We start from the raw sequence: 16,432 nt of genomic DNA, 5'->3' as shown, positions 1-16,432 counted from the left end.
TAGAAAATAAAAATAAATTATTTTATTTCTGTACACATAAATTACTGTCTGGACATTCCATTTAATACACTCTCGCCTCACAGTCACCCAAAGCAAGGGGATTTCAGTCTGAAGCCCAAGTCAGTTAAAAGTCTGAAATGTGTATAACACAGTGTTAGAACACTGGCCTAAGTATACAAGTGTCTTTGTTAGATGTTCTCTGAGTTAACTAGCATGTTAGCTAATTAACCTTTTGTCACCAATTATTGTTAACAGGTGAGGGTCCATGATTATTATAAATATAGGTAGCTGTAGCAGGGGGAGATCTGTGCTGACTCTGCTGGCGTGTTCACAGTACTGCAGGAAGAGGGCGGCAGTCGTCCAACAACCGCCTGTGAGTCATGGCAGTGACACTGGGAGGTGGGAAAGTGGGTGTGTGGACTTTCCCCCTCTCTGAATGGCTGAGAGGCGAGTCTTGGGAGATTGCTAGCCCTATAAAAAAATGCTCTGCTGTTTCCTCAGGTCGGCCCTTTAAACGCGCCGAGAGTGTGGAAGCGCTGGTCCACGACCGAGAACCAGTCGGGAGAAACCGAAACTGAGTGTGTCAAAGCGAGACAGTGAGAGCGGGGAACCCTTGGGCAGACCCCGGAGTATTGTAACAGAGCAGGCTAGTTAGCCGGCAGTGTAGGTCGGTGATCCGGGTCGCACAGGTAGCGGCGACTGGGATATAGCTGTCAAGTGCAGCACCTTTTCTTTGTAGTTTTGTTACTGTTTTATTTTCCCTGTTTCTTTGTGCCTTCTGTTTTGAATTATTGTTTCGAAGCACCTGCAAGGGCGCCGGTATTGTGTACCATCGCTTGGTATGCCCGTGGTTCTGTTTACCATCGTTGGTAAATCAGACCACGGACCCACAGCGCCATCTGCGGGCTAAAAGAAAAATAGCACCCTTAAATAAACCTGGGCACCTGTTCGGTGTTGCCAAATCCACCTGTCTGTCTCCTGTGTCAGTGAATTACCCACCACCCTTACACAGTAGCATAGGCACAAGTTTGTCATTCCTGAATGTAAGGGAGCAGAAAATGGCAAAATACACTCAGTTAAGGAAAGAAAAAAGACTGTAATTACTTTAAGAAATGAAGGTCAATCTTGCAAACAAATTGCAAAAACTTTGCAAGTATCTGTAACTGCTGTGGCCAAGCCCATCAAACGATTTGAAGAAACTGGCACTAATGAGTTCCGAACAAGGTCAGGCAGATGAAGGGTGACCTCAGAATCAAAGAACAAGTTCATTTGAGTCACAAGTCTGCGAAACCAGCGATTAACTGCCCCTGAAATACAAGCTCAGCTAAATGCTACTAGATGTACAGATGTTTCAACATCAACTGTTCAGAGGAGATTGCGTGAAGCTGGCCTAACTGGAAGAATTGCTGCAAAGAAACCATTGTTAAGAGTGCAGAATAAGAGGAAGACTTGCCTGGGCCAAAAAACACAGAAACTGGACGTTTGAGGAGTGGAAGTCGGTCTTATGGACCGATGAGTCAAAATTTGAAATATTTGGGTCCAACCGCAGAGTATTTGTAAGACGCAGAGAGGGTGAGCGCATGAGTTCTGCATGTGTGGTTCCCACTGTCAAGCATGGAGGAGGCAGTGTCATGGTCTAGGGTTGCTTTGCTGATAACAGAGTTGGTGATCTTTACCAAGTCCATGGCAAGCACAACCAGCATGGCTATCACAGCATACTTCAGAGGCATGCCATTCCATCAGGATTACGGCTAGTTGGGCAGTCCTTCATTCTTCAGCAAGATAATGACCTGAAACACACCTCAAAGTTGTGCAAGAACTATCTGGCGAAGAAGGAAAGTGAAGGACAACTCAATCTAATGACCTGGCCTGCCCAGTCTCCAGACCTCAATCACATAGAACTTGTATGGGACGAACTGGACAGAAGAGTCAAAGCAAAGCTACCCACAAGTGCCCTACATCTTTGGGAATTGCTGCAGAAGAGCTGGGAAGACATGTCAGTTGATTTCCTGCTGAAACTTGTTAACCGAATGCCTCGTGTTTGTGAGGCTGTTATTAAGGCAAAGGGTGGCTATTTTGAGGAATTCAAGATTTAGAGACAATTTTCAATTTTCTTGAACATTGCTTTGATACTCCTTATGTTTTGTTTTGTATATTGTAACATATGTTTTCATTTTCAAGTATTTACAGAAACGTATACAATGTAAAACATTGTTAATTATGAAAAAACCTACTATCCAGCAAGTGTACTCAAACTTTTTACTGGTACTGTATGTGTATATGTGTATATGTGTGTATTATATATATATATATATATATATATATATATATATATATATATATATATATATATATATATATATATATATCTATAATATCTATCTATCTATCTATATATATATATATATATATATATATATTATATATATATATATATATATATATATATATATATATATATATATAGAGAGAGAGAGAGAGAGAGAGAGAGAGAGAGAGAGAGAGAGAGAGAGAGAGAGAGAGAGAGAGGTCTTAGCACTTCTAAAACAGTGTTCATTATATTACTATATTAAACTGTTGATAATGCCTGTTATGGTAACAGTACTTGTATTCAGTATAAAGGAACTTATAAATGCAATGAATCTACCTCCTGCCAATTTTGTTAAATTGTGTACAGTGATCATACTAACTTGCACGACAGCTTTAATGTGTGTATGAAATCAGTACATATGAAGAGATGTTATATAAGGTCTCTCCCTCACAGGCCCACTGCTTTACCACTACTGTGTTTAGCGAAAGCTCTGGATAACATATTTGTCTGGTTTCACCAACTCTAATTAGCACCAACTTTGGACTACCTTGTAAGGTTATGCAGTCCAAAATCAGAGCTAAATCAGGATATTTTAACAAGCCAAAAAGCACAAATAATAAAATACTCTTCTTACTTTGATTTTGAAAGCTCTTTTAAATCCACTAGCAAAGAATCCTCCAAATGGCCCTATAAGTGACGCAAAAGTAGAAAGCGCAATGCTGTGGATCTGGAATGGATAGAGCTTCACTGTTTTCTGTAAAAAATAAAAAGCATCATAAAACGTAAACAAAATCATACTTATGGCAACCTCAACTGACAAACTTAGCACTTAAAATACTTCTTACTTATTAAATTTAATGTTCTTACCCATCTAAACACAGTTTGCAACACTGAAGGAAGTGTGTAGTCCTGCAACACGAACAGATCTGACGGTTCACAATCGATTAGAAAACTGTTTGATTCACTGTATTCCACAGGGCACACAAAGTAATTGTACTGTGCCAATAGATAGGCAAACTGAAAAAGAAAAAGAAAAAAAAAAAATATATATATATATATATATATATATATAGCAAAAGAGCAATCGATTATATTTCTGCTGCCATCCTCACACCTCTACAAAGAAGTCATCACACCTTGGAGCTTAGTTTTTGGATGGACAAGTGCACAAAATATGCTTACTAATTAGAATCAAATATAAGTAGACTTGCTCCCTTTGAACACCAACTTGTCAGGAGCTCATTAAATACTGATACAATCTCTCTCCTTTAACAGTAACATATTTTGAACCGACTTGGTTTCTTTATTGAAACCTCATGAATCGGTGAATTGTGGAACCCGTTGCAGGGTTTTTGCTATCCAATATTTTCAATTTCCCCGCCATCGTATGTATTCTTGCAAGCTCCCATCTCGCCAGCATCTCCCGCTACCAGTACCGGCATCATCTCTCGCTTTGTCTCGTGTACTAGTCATAGTAGTATATGCATGCGGTATCGTTGCTCCGTGTTAACTTAGCGGAATTGTCACCCGTCAACAACACCCTGGCCTTCAACTCAAAGGATTCAAGGTAAATAAAGCATTACTTTTTATTATGTTATAATTTTATTACTTTTTACATGTTACATTACCCAGTATGTTATAGTATTTGCATTGTTTTTATGTTACTGTGTTTTTCATTTGTGTTTAGTGAAGGAAAATGCAACTTAGATAGGCTTTGATAAGTGTAACCCCCGTGGTTGGCGAGGGATTACTGTATTCTTTATATCTACAAATGCAGCCTGGTGATGCCAGCTTCTACTCCCTGCTCAATTACATCACGTCACCAGCTCATCTGATCAGAACATACTCAAACCAAAAAGTGTCACACCTGTTCTACAAGTAACAGAGTATATGGTGCTCCATGAAGAAACTTAGTCAGACAAGGTGAGTGATTTACTATTGTATTTTATGAGACTATGAAAAATAAACGTTGAAAAGGCGCAAGCCTACATATAAGGATTGGAAAAGCCTCAGCCTTGTCAGGTTAATAAAGATGTCAGTGACCTCACACCATGCAAGACCGGCTGTGTTATGAGTTATCAGACGCTTCCATGCCCCATTTAAATACTGTTGTTTCAGTTCAGGAAACTGATTATAAAAGATTATAAAAGATAATAACCACAGACACAGACTGTGAAAAATGTACACGCACGCACGCACGCTCTGAAGGCTTCGCCCAGCCTGGTTACATTAAATTAAAGAGTGGTGTTGTTGGGAAAACATCTTTGCCGTCCCAACCAATTACATAGGAAAACCAAAAGTGTAATTAGTACTCTGAGGGGAGTTAGGTTTTTGTTTGTTTATGTGTTAAATAAACGTGCACAACCCCGCTAAAAATACAGTTCCATGTCTAGGTTAGTGCTTTATAACGGCGCAAACGCACCTGAGCCGGGAGATCTGGTTACATAATATATACATATTTTTTCTTAGTGCGGGAACAACATTTGTTTAACTTACTATGAATCCAAACATGACTGTTGAAAAGAAACCGCCAATAAAACCTTCCCAAGTCTTCTTCGGAGATAACTGTAAAGAAATTGATCTGTTGAACATTTCTGGAGAAATCCAAGATATATTCAAGCAATTCACCTGCAACTGTATATATATAGCAACGACACACAGCCCCTAAAAGAGTGATATACAGTAAAACATCAATTATTCAAACTAACAGAGTATAAGGGTTGTACAATCAATGTAGTGTAGTGTACGGGGCTATCAGGTTCGATCGTAATGTTATCCACTTTCAGGAACTATTACAATGTTTTCATCACATAAGTGTTTTATTTTTTTCAGCATTACCTAAACAAAAAATACAAATGTAATATAAATATTTCAGGAATTATGTAACTTGGGGACCAAATCACCAGCATCAAAATATAATTACCTTAATTAAGGGTGTCCTTCCAAAGAAGAAACCACAAATGTAAGCCGTTATGTCATTACAGATGACAGTAGAGATTGGCACAATAAACCTATCAAGGAAAACAACAGATTCAGCAATTAAAGAACAGAACCTACATACATGTAAGCTGTATTTTACATTAACAGGCATGAATACATAACTATGACCCCGTTCACATTTACTGAGCCGGTCTTGGGCCGTCTCTGGGCCGCCTCAAATTTCCGTTCACAGTTGAGGTCTTAGGGGGCCTAAGTGCGTTCACATATGTAGCTCAAAAGGAAGCCTAAATTGCGGCGAAGTGCTTGTCGGGAATGTAAACAGTGACGTAAAGATCGCATTCCCAGAAGTCAACATAAGAGACTGAGCTGGGAGATTTGCAAACATAAATATGGCAATCTTATTTTTTGCAACACTGTTGGTACTGTACTTATTGCATAAGATACAATAAAGGTGTGTGCTGACAGTGCAGTCGGTTACTGTGGAAAGAAGCCATCGTGTTGGATCATGCATAAATGAAGCAAATAAGGATGTGTATATTACATTAGTGCAGATTATTATATTAATGGTGGCTGAATATGCAATGTCGTATGCATTTATCAATATTACGTATAGTATGTATTTATCAATATTGACATTTACAATCTTAGTTACAATCTGAAATGTGTGTGTGTGTCTGTGTGTTTTATCGTTTTAATGAAAGCTGTACAATGAAGAAATACTTACCATTCATGACTGACCCATCATTGTCAAAAGTGTCGGTGTATTCAGTGCATTCCCCATTGCTATTTTCTGGGCTGGAGATCGCCGTAGATCCTATAGAATCCAAGATCCGTGGTGGGTTTATCTCTGGCCTGCTGCTCAGTATTTCAGAGAGTTCTCGGAAACGTGCAGGTTTTTCTCTGAACTCCACTCAAAAGAGTGTATCTGATAGCCCCTTGCACCACAGAGATAACACAGACATAAAGGAGATAGCTGCTTCTGCATCCAGCGCTCAAAGAATATCACGGACATTTGCAGTGCTTTTTGAGATGTTATAGTAACAAAATAATGACTTGGATCGCATTATTGAGGAGTTTGGTGATAAAACGAGTGATCGGTAGAAGATTTATCGGTATGCACGTCTATAAACAGGTATGTGAAAAATACAGCGAACATGGGGTGGGGCTTGTTGGCTGGAGATGCAGGGCTGTCCTTTTGCGATTCAATATCTTTTAAACTTATTCTATTCTGAAAAAAATATATATTTAATACAGCGTGTGTAAAATTAACAGCATGTGTGTAAATAAATTGGACCTGACACGCCTGACAATATATGGAACGCTAAAAATGAATGAATAAATGGAACGCTAAGGGTTAATTTCTGCATCTTCCCAGAGGCTACCTCTTAAACCAACATTGTTTGATCTACTACGCTCGACCTAGTAGGGGAGTGGTTTGAGCGACGTCACCGCATTGACGCGATAAGGCCGGCCCAGGGCCTGCGTTGGGTTCACACATGCAGATAGGCCGGCCCTGAGGCGGCATTGGTGTTTAGGCCGCATCAAAAAGCTGGTCTAAATTTCACCGGCCCAGGGCCGCCTTTTCATTTTTCGAGCGTTCACACATGAGATAAGGTGGCCCTGGGCCGGCCTAAACCGCAAGTGTGAACGGGGTCATAATTTCTATAGTTAGAAAAACAAACACATACAGGTATTAACAAGTTAGGGTTAGGATTTGAGTTTATATACACTAGTATATCATTTATTGTTTTCCTATTGAGTCATCATTATACATCTAAAACAGATTGAGCAGGAAAAGAGTTTTAATCTCACCAGATCAGTCCTTCAAACAGGTTTTGGATGACAAGGTGTGACTGTGAGACTACAATCAACAGTGTCACATGGGTCCAAGCAAACTGCACATTTCCAAAAATAAAACAGAAATCAATATTATACATGGCGGTGTGTAACAGAAAATGAAACATTCACTTCTACCAGTTAGACATGTGGAAGATAACTACTATTGTATGGATCACAGCAACATTCGTTAGAAAACGTAAGCGGTGAAGCAGACACTAGTCAAAGCAGATGTTTTAAATATATTTCAATATATATCTAACATTTTAGAGACCATTTCATTTTGTGCACTCTGGATAATGATAACAACTCAGTTAAATTGGGTATTGCTTCATGCAATTAGAAACAGTGCAAATGAGTCATCTAGAAGCATTTTTTGGGGGTTTAAATACTTTAATAAGCATGGCAAATAATGATGTAAGCAGAGAGAGTCATAAAAATAATCATTCAGACAACACATAACAGGATACTAAGCAGGGCACTTGTATGCAAAAGCAGATTATATAAAGTATTGATTCCTTTTAAACAGGAATATTGTAAAGCATGCATGGATAAATGTATTTCACAAGAAATATAGGCTACAATATCAAAGGAAATATCTTTGTAGAGTACTCTGTAACACAATCAAGAGATTCATACACTATTAAATATGATTAAAGGAATGCTGTATGAAGCTGTCAAGTTTACCATGAGGATAATGTTATAATCTAGGAAGCCATGAGCTTGATGGTAAATGCAAACAACTCAGACATATTAGAATAATTAGCACACGTTACATTGCTGATACACACCATATAAAACTGCAGGCGGTAATGTTTCTTCACTAAACTCAGTACAAACATGCAGAAACCTGAAAAAGTAATAACATGCAGTCAGTTTTCTCAACATGGACAAAACAAACATTTAAAATCAGATTTTGTTTCTAATCAAGACGGCAGTTTTTAACAAGAAAAAATAAAAAACATTTAGCAGTGTTATGAAAAAAGGGACAATTGTAATTATAGTATGGCCTATATAGCCTGGAATCATTGGGATGGAAAATGGTAAATTAAATTAAATGTATTTGGGCCGACTATGGTCAGATGGTTTTAAATCTATTTTAACAGCCATGAGGCGATTTCTGTTGATGTAAACTGAAGTAAAGGACTAAAACTGCATTTTAGTAAAAAAATAAACAGAACAACACAACCCTATTCACAAAGCTGTTCTTAACAAAATTATTGAAAGCAAGTACATTTTTATGAATAAAATACAGGTGACTGTTTTTTGTGAATGGGGCCCATGAAGATTAAACCTTGAACACACACAGCAGCACACATCCTCCACAGATATGCAGATATGTTTCTCGATGTCAGATCTACAACAAACTGAGGAGCAGATGTACAAAAGTCTAGTGTGAAATGTACTAAGCAAGAGCAATGCTGTTTGTGACTTTTTAGGGAATACTGCGGCAGCAGTTCTTCTTAGTGGTTCAACCTTAGACGAATATGTAATTATGGATGTTCCTGCATAAATTCACAAAAATGGGGTGGAGATGAGGGTTCTCAAATATTATAATGAGATGTACTAAAGTTGCGGCAATTGCAACACTTATAATTGCATCAATTTGTTAAGTTATTAAACTTAATAACTTTTGAAAGCACGTTTTAAACAGTTGCAACTGTTGCTGGCATTTCCCAGTGCCCTTTTTTTGTGCTTAGCCAGTTGTGCTCAATGCATTTTTGAGGCGAACAAAATTTTATCTGAACTAATTTTCACTAAAGGCAGGGTGTATTTACAAGCCTTTCTACGACATTTCTGGTTTTTCCAACTTGTTGGGAGCAATAGACTGCACATATGTGACACAAACCCCTCCAGCTCATTCTGAGCATCTGTACAGGACCGTGATCTATTGTGTATTAATTATCTAAGCTAATAAGTAGGCCAAGTTTTAAAAAAATTATAACAAAATAAAAACACTACTATCATTTAGTTTGAATGTAAAATAATATTTTATTCTCACTGCACACCAATGATTTATTTTTTACCAGTAAAAAGAAAGTGCTCTAGGTATTCACTCGATTTTACTGTTGTACTGTATACTGTATAGGCCTGCTGTACAGATTTATATTTTTTTACATAATCTAATGTGCAGCCTACCCAAAACACATTAGTGTTATTTCGGCACAATGATTTACATTTAAAATGCATTGAGCACTAGAAATGTATGTGTGTTGTGACAAAGTGCCCGCCCCTGTGTATATTTTCTGTCATATGTTGTGTGTTAATGTTGGTGTATAGTCATTGGTACACAGGATATAAATGGGTCTGTGCAACACAAGTGTTTAAAATGTATATTTGTATTTAGGCACGAGGATTGCACAGCTCTTTGTGTGCAAGTAAAAAGTAATAATATGTGAGCACGGGGAATTGCACTTTTATTAATTCACGTGCAGTTGTACCGAGACTCCAACTGAATGATTGATTAGCAATCGAGTCTAAGTACAGCTGCATAAAAACAGCATGTTTTCACCCACTCACGGTTGGGTGTTCGGTGAGTGGAGAACGGGAGAAACAGGAGAAATTATTTACAATTGCTATTGCGTGCTGGTGGGACCAGCACGATACTTGTTAATTTATCAACTCACTGTGTTTGTCAGTGTGTCTGTCCGTGCACCGTTTTGTTAAGTATAGTCCGTTTTTGTTTGTCTCTTTTATTTTGGCGTAGAGTGCTGTGTCCTGTTTCTGTTTGTTTGTTTGTTAAACCCTTTTATTTTTCAATAAACCGGCGCAAGCAAGCGCCATCATCATTTCACATTCATCTGTCCTGTCTGTGTATTTCATTCCTTCCTGGTTCTGACGCCGCCCACTTCGTCCGTCTTTGTGACATGTGGTGTCCTGCGTGGGACAACAGCACCTCCAAGCGTCACACCAGGAGAGGTGTTTTTGGTTAAAATTGGATTACAAAAATAAATAATAAAATGGGAAGGAAGGAGAATAAAGAGGTGAAGGACAGGGAGGAAGAGTGCCGCCTAAGGGCCTGACATCCCTGGCGATTTAACAAGCCATTGCCGGGGTGCTTCCTCTGCAACCAGGACCATCTGTTCGCTAACTGTCCCTTCCGTGGCCCCTACCAAAAGGGAGAGGAGAAACTGGCCCAGGAGAGGAAGGGGAGGAGGAGGCAGAGAAGGGGAAAGAAGATGAGGAAGGCAGAGTGTCCACCGCTCCCATCTCCACCAGCAGAGGAAGAATTCCTGCTGGTTTCGCCTCCACAGCCAGAGGGAGAGGAGCCATCTCCAGCGCCAGAGGGAGAGGAGCCGTTGCTGCCGTCTCCAGCGCTAGAGGGAGAGGTCCCACCACTGTCTCCAGAGGCGCACCAGTCCCCTGCAAGTGAGGGAGAGCCACACCTGTCCCCTGCAAGTGAGGGAGAGCCGCATCAGTCCCCTGTAACAAGGTTAGACTACACGCCGCTCCCACCTCCGTTGCCAGGAGACTACACGCTGCTCCCACCGCCAGGAGACTACAAGCCTCCGCCACCTCCACCGGCAGGTGCAGAGCAGCAGGAGCTGCCTCTGCCTCCGCCACCTCCATCGGCAGGCGCAGAGCAGCAGGAGCTGCCTCTGCCTCCTCCACCAGCAGAGGGTGAATGCCTGCTGGGTCCCTGTCCACCAGCAGAGGGTGAATGCCTGCTGGGTCCCTGTCCACCAGCAGAGGGTGAATGCCTGCTGGGTCCATGTCCACCAGCAGAGGGTGAATGCCTGCTGGGTCCCCGTCCATCAGCAGAGGGTGAATGCCTGCTGGGTCCCCGTCCACCAGCAGAGGGTGAATGCCTGCTGGGTCCCTGTCCAACAGCAGAGGATGAATGCCTGTTGGTATCACTTTCCCCACCAGCAGAGGATGAATGCCTGCTGGTATCAATTCCCCCACCCTCACGAGGAGAGGAGCTGGAGCTTCCTCTGGCTCCATCACCATCAGGGGGAGAGGAGCAGGAGCTGCCTCTCCCTGTACAAGAAAGAGTACCAGGACTTGATGCTGGCATTCCTCAGCAGTCACTACATAGTCTGCTGAAGGGAGCAAGGGGAAAAATGACCCGGCCACAGCGGCTACGAAGAGGGCCAGCACATCAGCTTGTCCTGACTCCCTGCCTCGCTTCGCCCAAGGATGCCTGCCTCGCTTCGCCCAAGGATGCCCGCCGCTCAGCATCGCCTGGGGTTGCCTGCCGCTCAGCATTGCCTGGGGTTGCCCGGACTGCTTCACCTGGGGTTGCCAGCCGCTCCGCATTGCCTGGGGCTGCCTGTTGGTCCGCAGCGCAGAAGGAAGTACTGTGGCCGGAACCCCACCAAGGGGAGCTGCCGGCCACGAAGAAGGGGGAGGAGGTCTGGAGACCACCAACCCCATCAGTAGTTTCGCTGCTGGAGATGAGGGGGGGAGGTCCGGAGGCCTGCTCCCACTGCAGCTTCTTCACTGCCGGAGATCGTGGGGGAGGTCAGGAGACACTGCAGTTTCTTCGCTGCTGGAAGTACTGTGGTCTGAGCCCCACCAAGGGGAGCTGCCGACTCCGAAGAAGGGGGGAGGTCAGGAGACCACCCGCCAAGCAGCCTTTCCGCTGCCAGGACTACCCTGGCAGGAGTATGCCACCCCGCTGTCAGCACTGCTGCTGACAGCCTTACGACCTGTGGGCCCCTTGAAGCCTCTGGTCCTGGCCCAGGACTTTGTGCTGGACTTCTGGGCTTTTAAGGGGGGAGGTGGCCATTGAGACCATGTGTGCTTTGCACAGGGGGGGGGGTATATGTGACAAAGTTCCTGCCCCTGTGTATATTTTCTGTCAAATGTTGTATGTTAATGTTGGTGTATAGTCATTGGTACACGGGATATAAACGGGTCTGTGTAACACGAGTGTTTAAAATGTATATTTGTATTTAGGCACGAGGATTGCACAGCACTTCACGTGCAAGTAAAAAGTAATAATATGTGAGCACGGGGAATTGCACTTTTATTAATTCACGTGCAGTTGTACCGAGACTCCAACTGAATGACTGATTAGCAATCGAGTCTTGGTACAGCTGCATAAAAACAGCATGTTTTCACCCACTCACGGTTGGGTGTTCGGTGAGTGGAGAACGGTAGAGGAGAAATTATTTACAATTGCTACTGCGTGCTGGTGGGACCAGCACGATACTTGTTAATTTATCAACTCACCGTGTTTGTCAGTGTGTCTGTCCGTGCACCGTTTTGTTAAGTATAATCCGTTTTTGTTTGTCTCTTATTTTGGCAAAGAGTGCTGTGTCCTGTTTCTGTTTGTTTGTTTGTTAAACCTTTTTATTTTTCAAAAAACCGGTGCAAGCAAGCGCCATCATCATTTCACATTCATCTGTCCTGTCTGTGTATTTCATTCCTTCCTGGTTCTGACGCCGCCCACTTCGGCCATCTTTGTGACAATGTGCAATTTTATAGTATTTTTTTTAAACCTGAATCCTCCTTATGTCGAACAAACATGGTTTAGCGAGGGGCCACTGTATGAGTATGAAAAGCTTTTTAGGGGGCAAGGTGAAGCCCCCACTATAGAATCTGATGTCTTTCATTTATATAATATATATATATATATATATATATATATATATATATATATATATATATATATATATATATATATATATATATACACACACACACACACACACACACAGAGTGCCTATAGAAAGTCTACACCCCCTTTCAAAGTGTTCACCTTCTGTTGCCTTGTAGAGTGGAATTAAAATATATTTGTTTTTCTTTTATATACACATCCTACCCCTCAACTTCCAAGTGAAAAAAATATTTGAGAAATTTGTAGATAATTAATTAAATATAAAAACTGAAATAGCTTGGTTGGATAAGTGTCCACCCTCCTTGTAATAGCAATCCTAAATTAGCTCAGGGGTAACCAATAACCTTAAAAATCACACACCAAGTTAAGTGGCCTCCACCTGTGTTAAATTGTAGTGATTCACATGATTTCAGGATAAATTCAGCAGTTCCTGTAGGGTCCCTCTGCTGGGTAGTGCATTTCAAAGCAAACACTCAACCGTGAGCACTGAGTCGCTTCCAAGTCGCTTCCCTTGGAGCACAGTCAACACGATTACTAAGAAGTGGAAGGTGTGTGGCACCACCAGGGCCCTGTCTAGATCAGACTGTCCCTCCAAACTGGATGACCGAGAAAGAAGGAGACTGATCAGAGAGGCTACCAAGAGGTCAATGGCAACTTTGCAAGAGCTATAGGCTTTTATGCCCAAGACTGGTCAAAGTGTACATGTCACAACAATATCCTAAGCACTCCACAAATCTAGCCTGTGCGGTAGGGTGGCAAGAAGGAAGCCATTACTCAAGAAAGCCCACCTTGAATCCCGTTTAAAGTATGCAAAAAAAAAACACTCGAGAGATTATGTAGCCATGTGGCAAAAAGTTTTGTGGTCTGACGAAACTAAAATGGAACCTTTTGGCCTAAATGCAAAGCATTATGTTTGGCGCAAATCCAACACAGCGCATCACCTAAAGAACACCATCCCTACTGTAAAGCATGGCGGTAGCAGCATCATGTTATGGGGATGTTTCTCATCGGCAGGGACTGGGGCACTTGTCAAGATAGAAGGGAAAATGAATGGAGCAAAGTACAGAGAAGTCTTTAAGGAAAACCTGATGCCCTCTGCAAGAAAGCTGAAACTGCGACGGAAATTCACCTTTCAGCATGACAACAACCCAAAGCACACAGCCAAAGCTACACTGGAGTGGCTAAGGAACAAAAAGGTAAATGTCCTTGAGTGGCCCAGTCAGATGTAATTGCTGCCAAAGGTGCTTCCACCAGTATTAATTCAGGGGGGTGGAGACTTATCCAATTATAATTTTTCAGTTTTGTATTTTAATATTTTTTTTTTTCAACAAAAACTTTTTTCCCCTTAAATGCATGAAACTCTGAGGCACTGACACCACAAAATGTGAAAAAAGTTCAAGGGGGTGTAGACTTCCTATAGGCACTGTGTGTGTGTGTGTGTGTGTGTGTGTGTGTGTGTGTGTGTGTGTGTGTGTGTGTATATATCTCAGTATTAAAATAGGTCAAACGAAGACAGAACAGAATGCATTGTACAGATGACGTTTACATTTAACAAAAACAATGTTATTTTGATTCTTGCATGCATAGACGTTATCATTTGGGCACCCTCTGCTTCAGCAAACCACAACTCAACTCCCGCTATTTATTTGAACAAAGTCACATGACTCTCGCAATGCTAGAGATCTCGCTAACAAGACGCAACAAATACTTAAATTAGTATACTTCGGCTCTGTTCAATAACATGTTTTATCTTGGTACAGACGACAAAATGTACACTTTGTGAACAGTGACAACGAAAATGCTAATTGCAGTATGTCTGCGCTGTGATGGGCCCATCTTAGTACATCTACCCCTGAATGTTTTAACCCTAGAACGGTGCTGGCATGCAGCACACTCCAATGAGATTTTTAAAAATCTAAATCCCATTTATGCTTTGATATTGAATTTTTTTTTCAGAAATAAATAAATAAATAAATAAATAAATACATCATTACTATCATTACATGTAAAAATCCCTGCCACCAAGGATAATCTTGTAACACTAATGGTCTCTCAGTAAAATCATACAATTGCTTGCTAATTGTCTTAAATTACTAGACCAATTTCTTGCTAACTGCGTTAGATTTCTTCCAGGTGCACTGAGACAAGTGTGAATTGCAACGGCCTGTGTTTGTTTCCTAAGCAATAAAGCAGCAGGTAACTTATTTTAAATACTAGCTATGATTACCTTACTGCTTATATTTAGAACCCTTTATAGGTTAAACGGCTTGTTAAGTTATCATTACTAGGATAATTGCTTGCTATCTGTCTTGATTACTAGGCAAGCTGCTTGCTAACTGTCTTAGATAATTACCAGCTGCAGGCACGTGAGAGTAAGCAGACAATCAAACACTTACCTAACAAGTAGAGTGCGAAGGAAATGAAGCGGTGGTAGCGAACCAGAAACTGTAGAGGTTCATCTCTTTGGACCAAATTCCCAAAGTTCTCAGCCACAGTCTCTCCATAGAAGAAGTAATTAACACACAGCAAAAAGTACCTTGTACAAAACAGAGGCAGGTATGAAACTTTACCTTACATTTCAGTGTCCTTCTCAGTTACTTATGCCACTTTACAAGTGTGTGACAATAAAGCTGTCGTGGTATTGTGGTGGTAATACTGCAGCTCACTGTTAAACTACAGTCATCTTTCAATTTCCAGTCATATGGTAGAATAAGGTAGGTCACAGTGTAGATTTTTTTTTTTTTTTTTTATTTTTATTTTACAGTCAAGGGTTATTGTTGGTCCCCCACCCAGTCATTACTTCAAGTATATATTTTTAATGTTTTTATAAATATATCTGGTTATAAAACTGCCAAATTCCAAAGCCTAAATTTAAAAGACAGTATTTATGTACATTGTTTGTACAGTCTTCTTAACCAACTACAGCATTTGTGGAATCTTTTGTTGCTAGCAAGAAGTTGTTTAACATTTTTAGATGTAATCCTAAAAATACAGGCCTACTGTACCCACATTATACAAATTAGAATTGGGTCCTTACAATAACTAATCTCCTAGTGTTTAATTTTAGTCATAATTTTAGTATTTTAAAAGGAAACCGTATACCAACAAGAGATATAAAAATAAAAAAAACATTGCACGGATTGCGAGTATCAGAGCTCTCCACCTGCAAAACAACAATGCATTTTGTCTTTAATACTCCCTGATAAATATGGGCCTTACAGATTGCATCAGATACATGCTTGCATTTGGTGCCAGTCCACTACTATGATACTGTACAGTAGATCACACCAAAGACTACCCACAGGGCGTTTAATATATCTTTACCCATGTGCAATACCAGGGAGTATTGTGGAGCGTTTGAACTGGGAATTAACTGGCTCCACTTTAGCTTTGAAAACAATTCTAGTATTTAGTGCAAATTCTCCCCCAAGACTAATTTATAACAGAAGGCTGGGTTTAGTCATTAGAGTCCTCTCTTTGTCCCCAATGGGTTGTTGCTCTGCAGGCTAATTTTCATTGCAGGCACTATATACAATGTACTTTGTTTAGCAGTGCTATTTGTTTGGAGTCATTTACAAACAAACTGAGGCATTATGAGCCATTTTCTACCATTATACATGACATGACTCTGTCCTTTCCAAATATGTGACCAACATAATGAAAATATATCCAAAGGGCAGACCAGCAGCATGTTTAACACCTTGTCTGAACCATGTGCTTTAGAGGTATAAAATAATAAATGGCCTTGGGATGACAAAAAACAAAGGTTTACTGTAGCT

At 40.8% G+C, this 16,432-nt stretch overlaps 1 protein-coding gene across 1 annotated transcript in view; it reads right to left on the bottom strand.

The window, feature by feature from the left end:
- The window catches only part of LOC121317481 (phosphatidate cytidylyltransferase 1-like), a 40,307-nt gene that overhangs the window by 4,817 nt on the left and 19,058 nt on the right, over positions 1–16,432 (bottom strand). The window contains exons 5-11 of the mRNA XM_041253471.1: positions 15,050–15,189; positions 7,879–7,937; positions 7,064–7,146; positions 5,235–5,322; positions 4,808–4,876; positions 3,179–3,328; positions 2,946–3,065 (exon numbers count right to left, since the gene is read on the bottom strand). Of these exons, the coding sequence (XP_041109405.1) occupies positions 2,946–3,065; positions 3,179–3,328; positions 4,808–4,876; positions 5,235–5,322; positions 7,064–7,146; positions 7,879–7,937; positions 15,050–15,189 (709 nt within the window). The remainder of the gene's footprint in view (positions 1–2,945; positions 3,066–3,178; positions 3,329–4,807; positions 4,877–5,234; positions 5,323–7,063; positions 7,147–7,878; positions 7,938–15,049; positions 15,190–16,432) is intronic.

Source organism: Polyodon spathula, chromosome 1 (genome assembly GCF_017654505.1).
Source record: "Polyodon spathula isolate WHYD16114869_AA chromosome 1, ASM1765450v1, whole genome shotgun sequence".
Taxonomy (NCBI): domain Eukaryota; kingdom Metazoa; phylum Chordata; class Actinopteri; order Acipenseriformes; family Polyodontidae; genus Polyodon; species Polyodon spathula.
The sequence above is the reverse complement of the archived record's forward strand: the minus strand, read 5'-3'. Positions and strand labels throughout refer to the sequence as shown.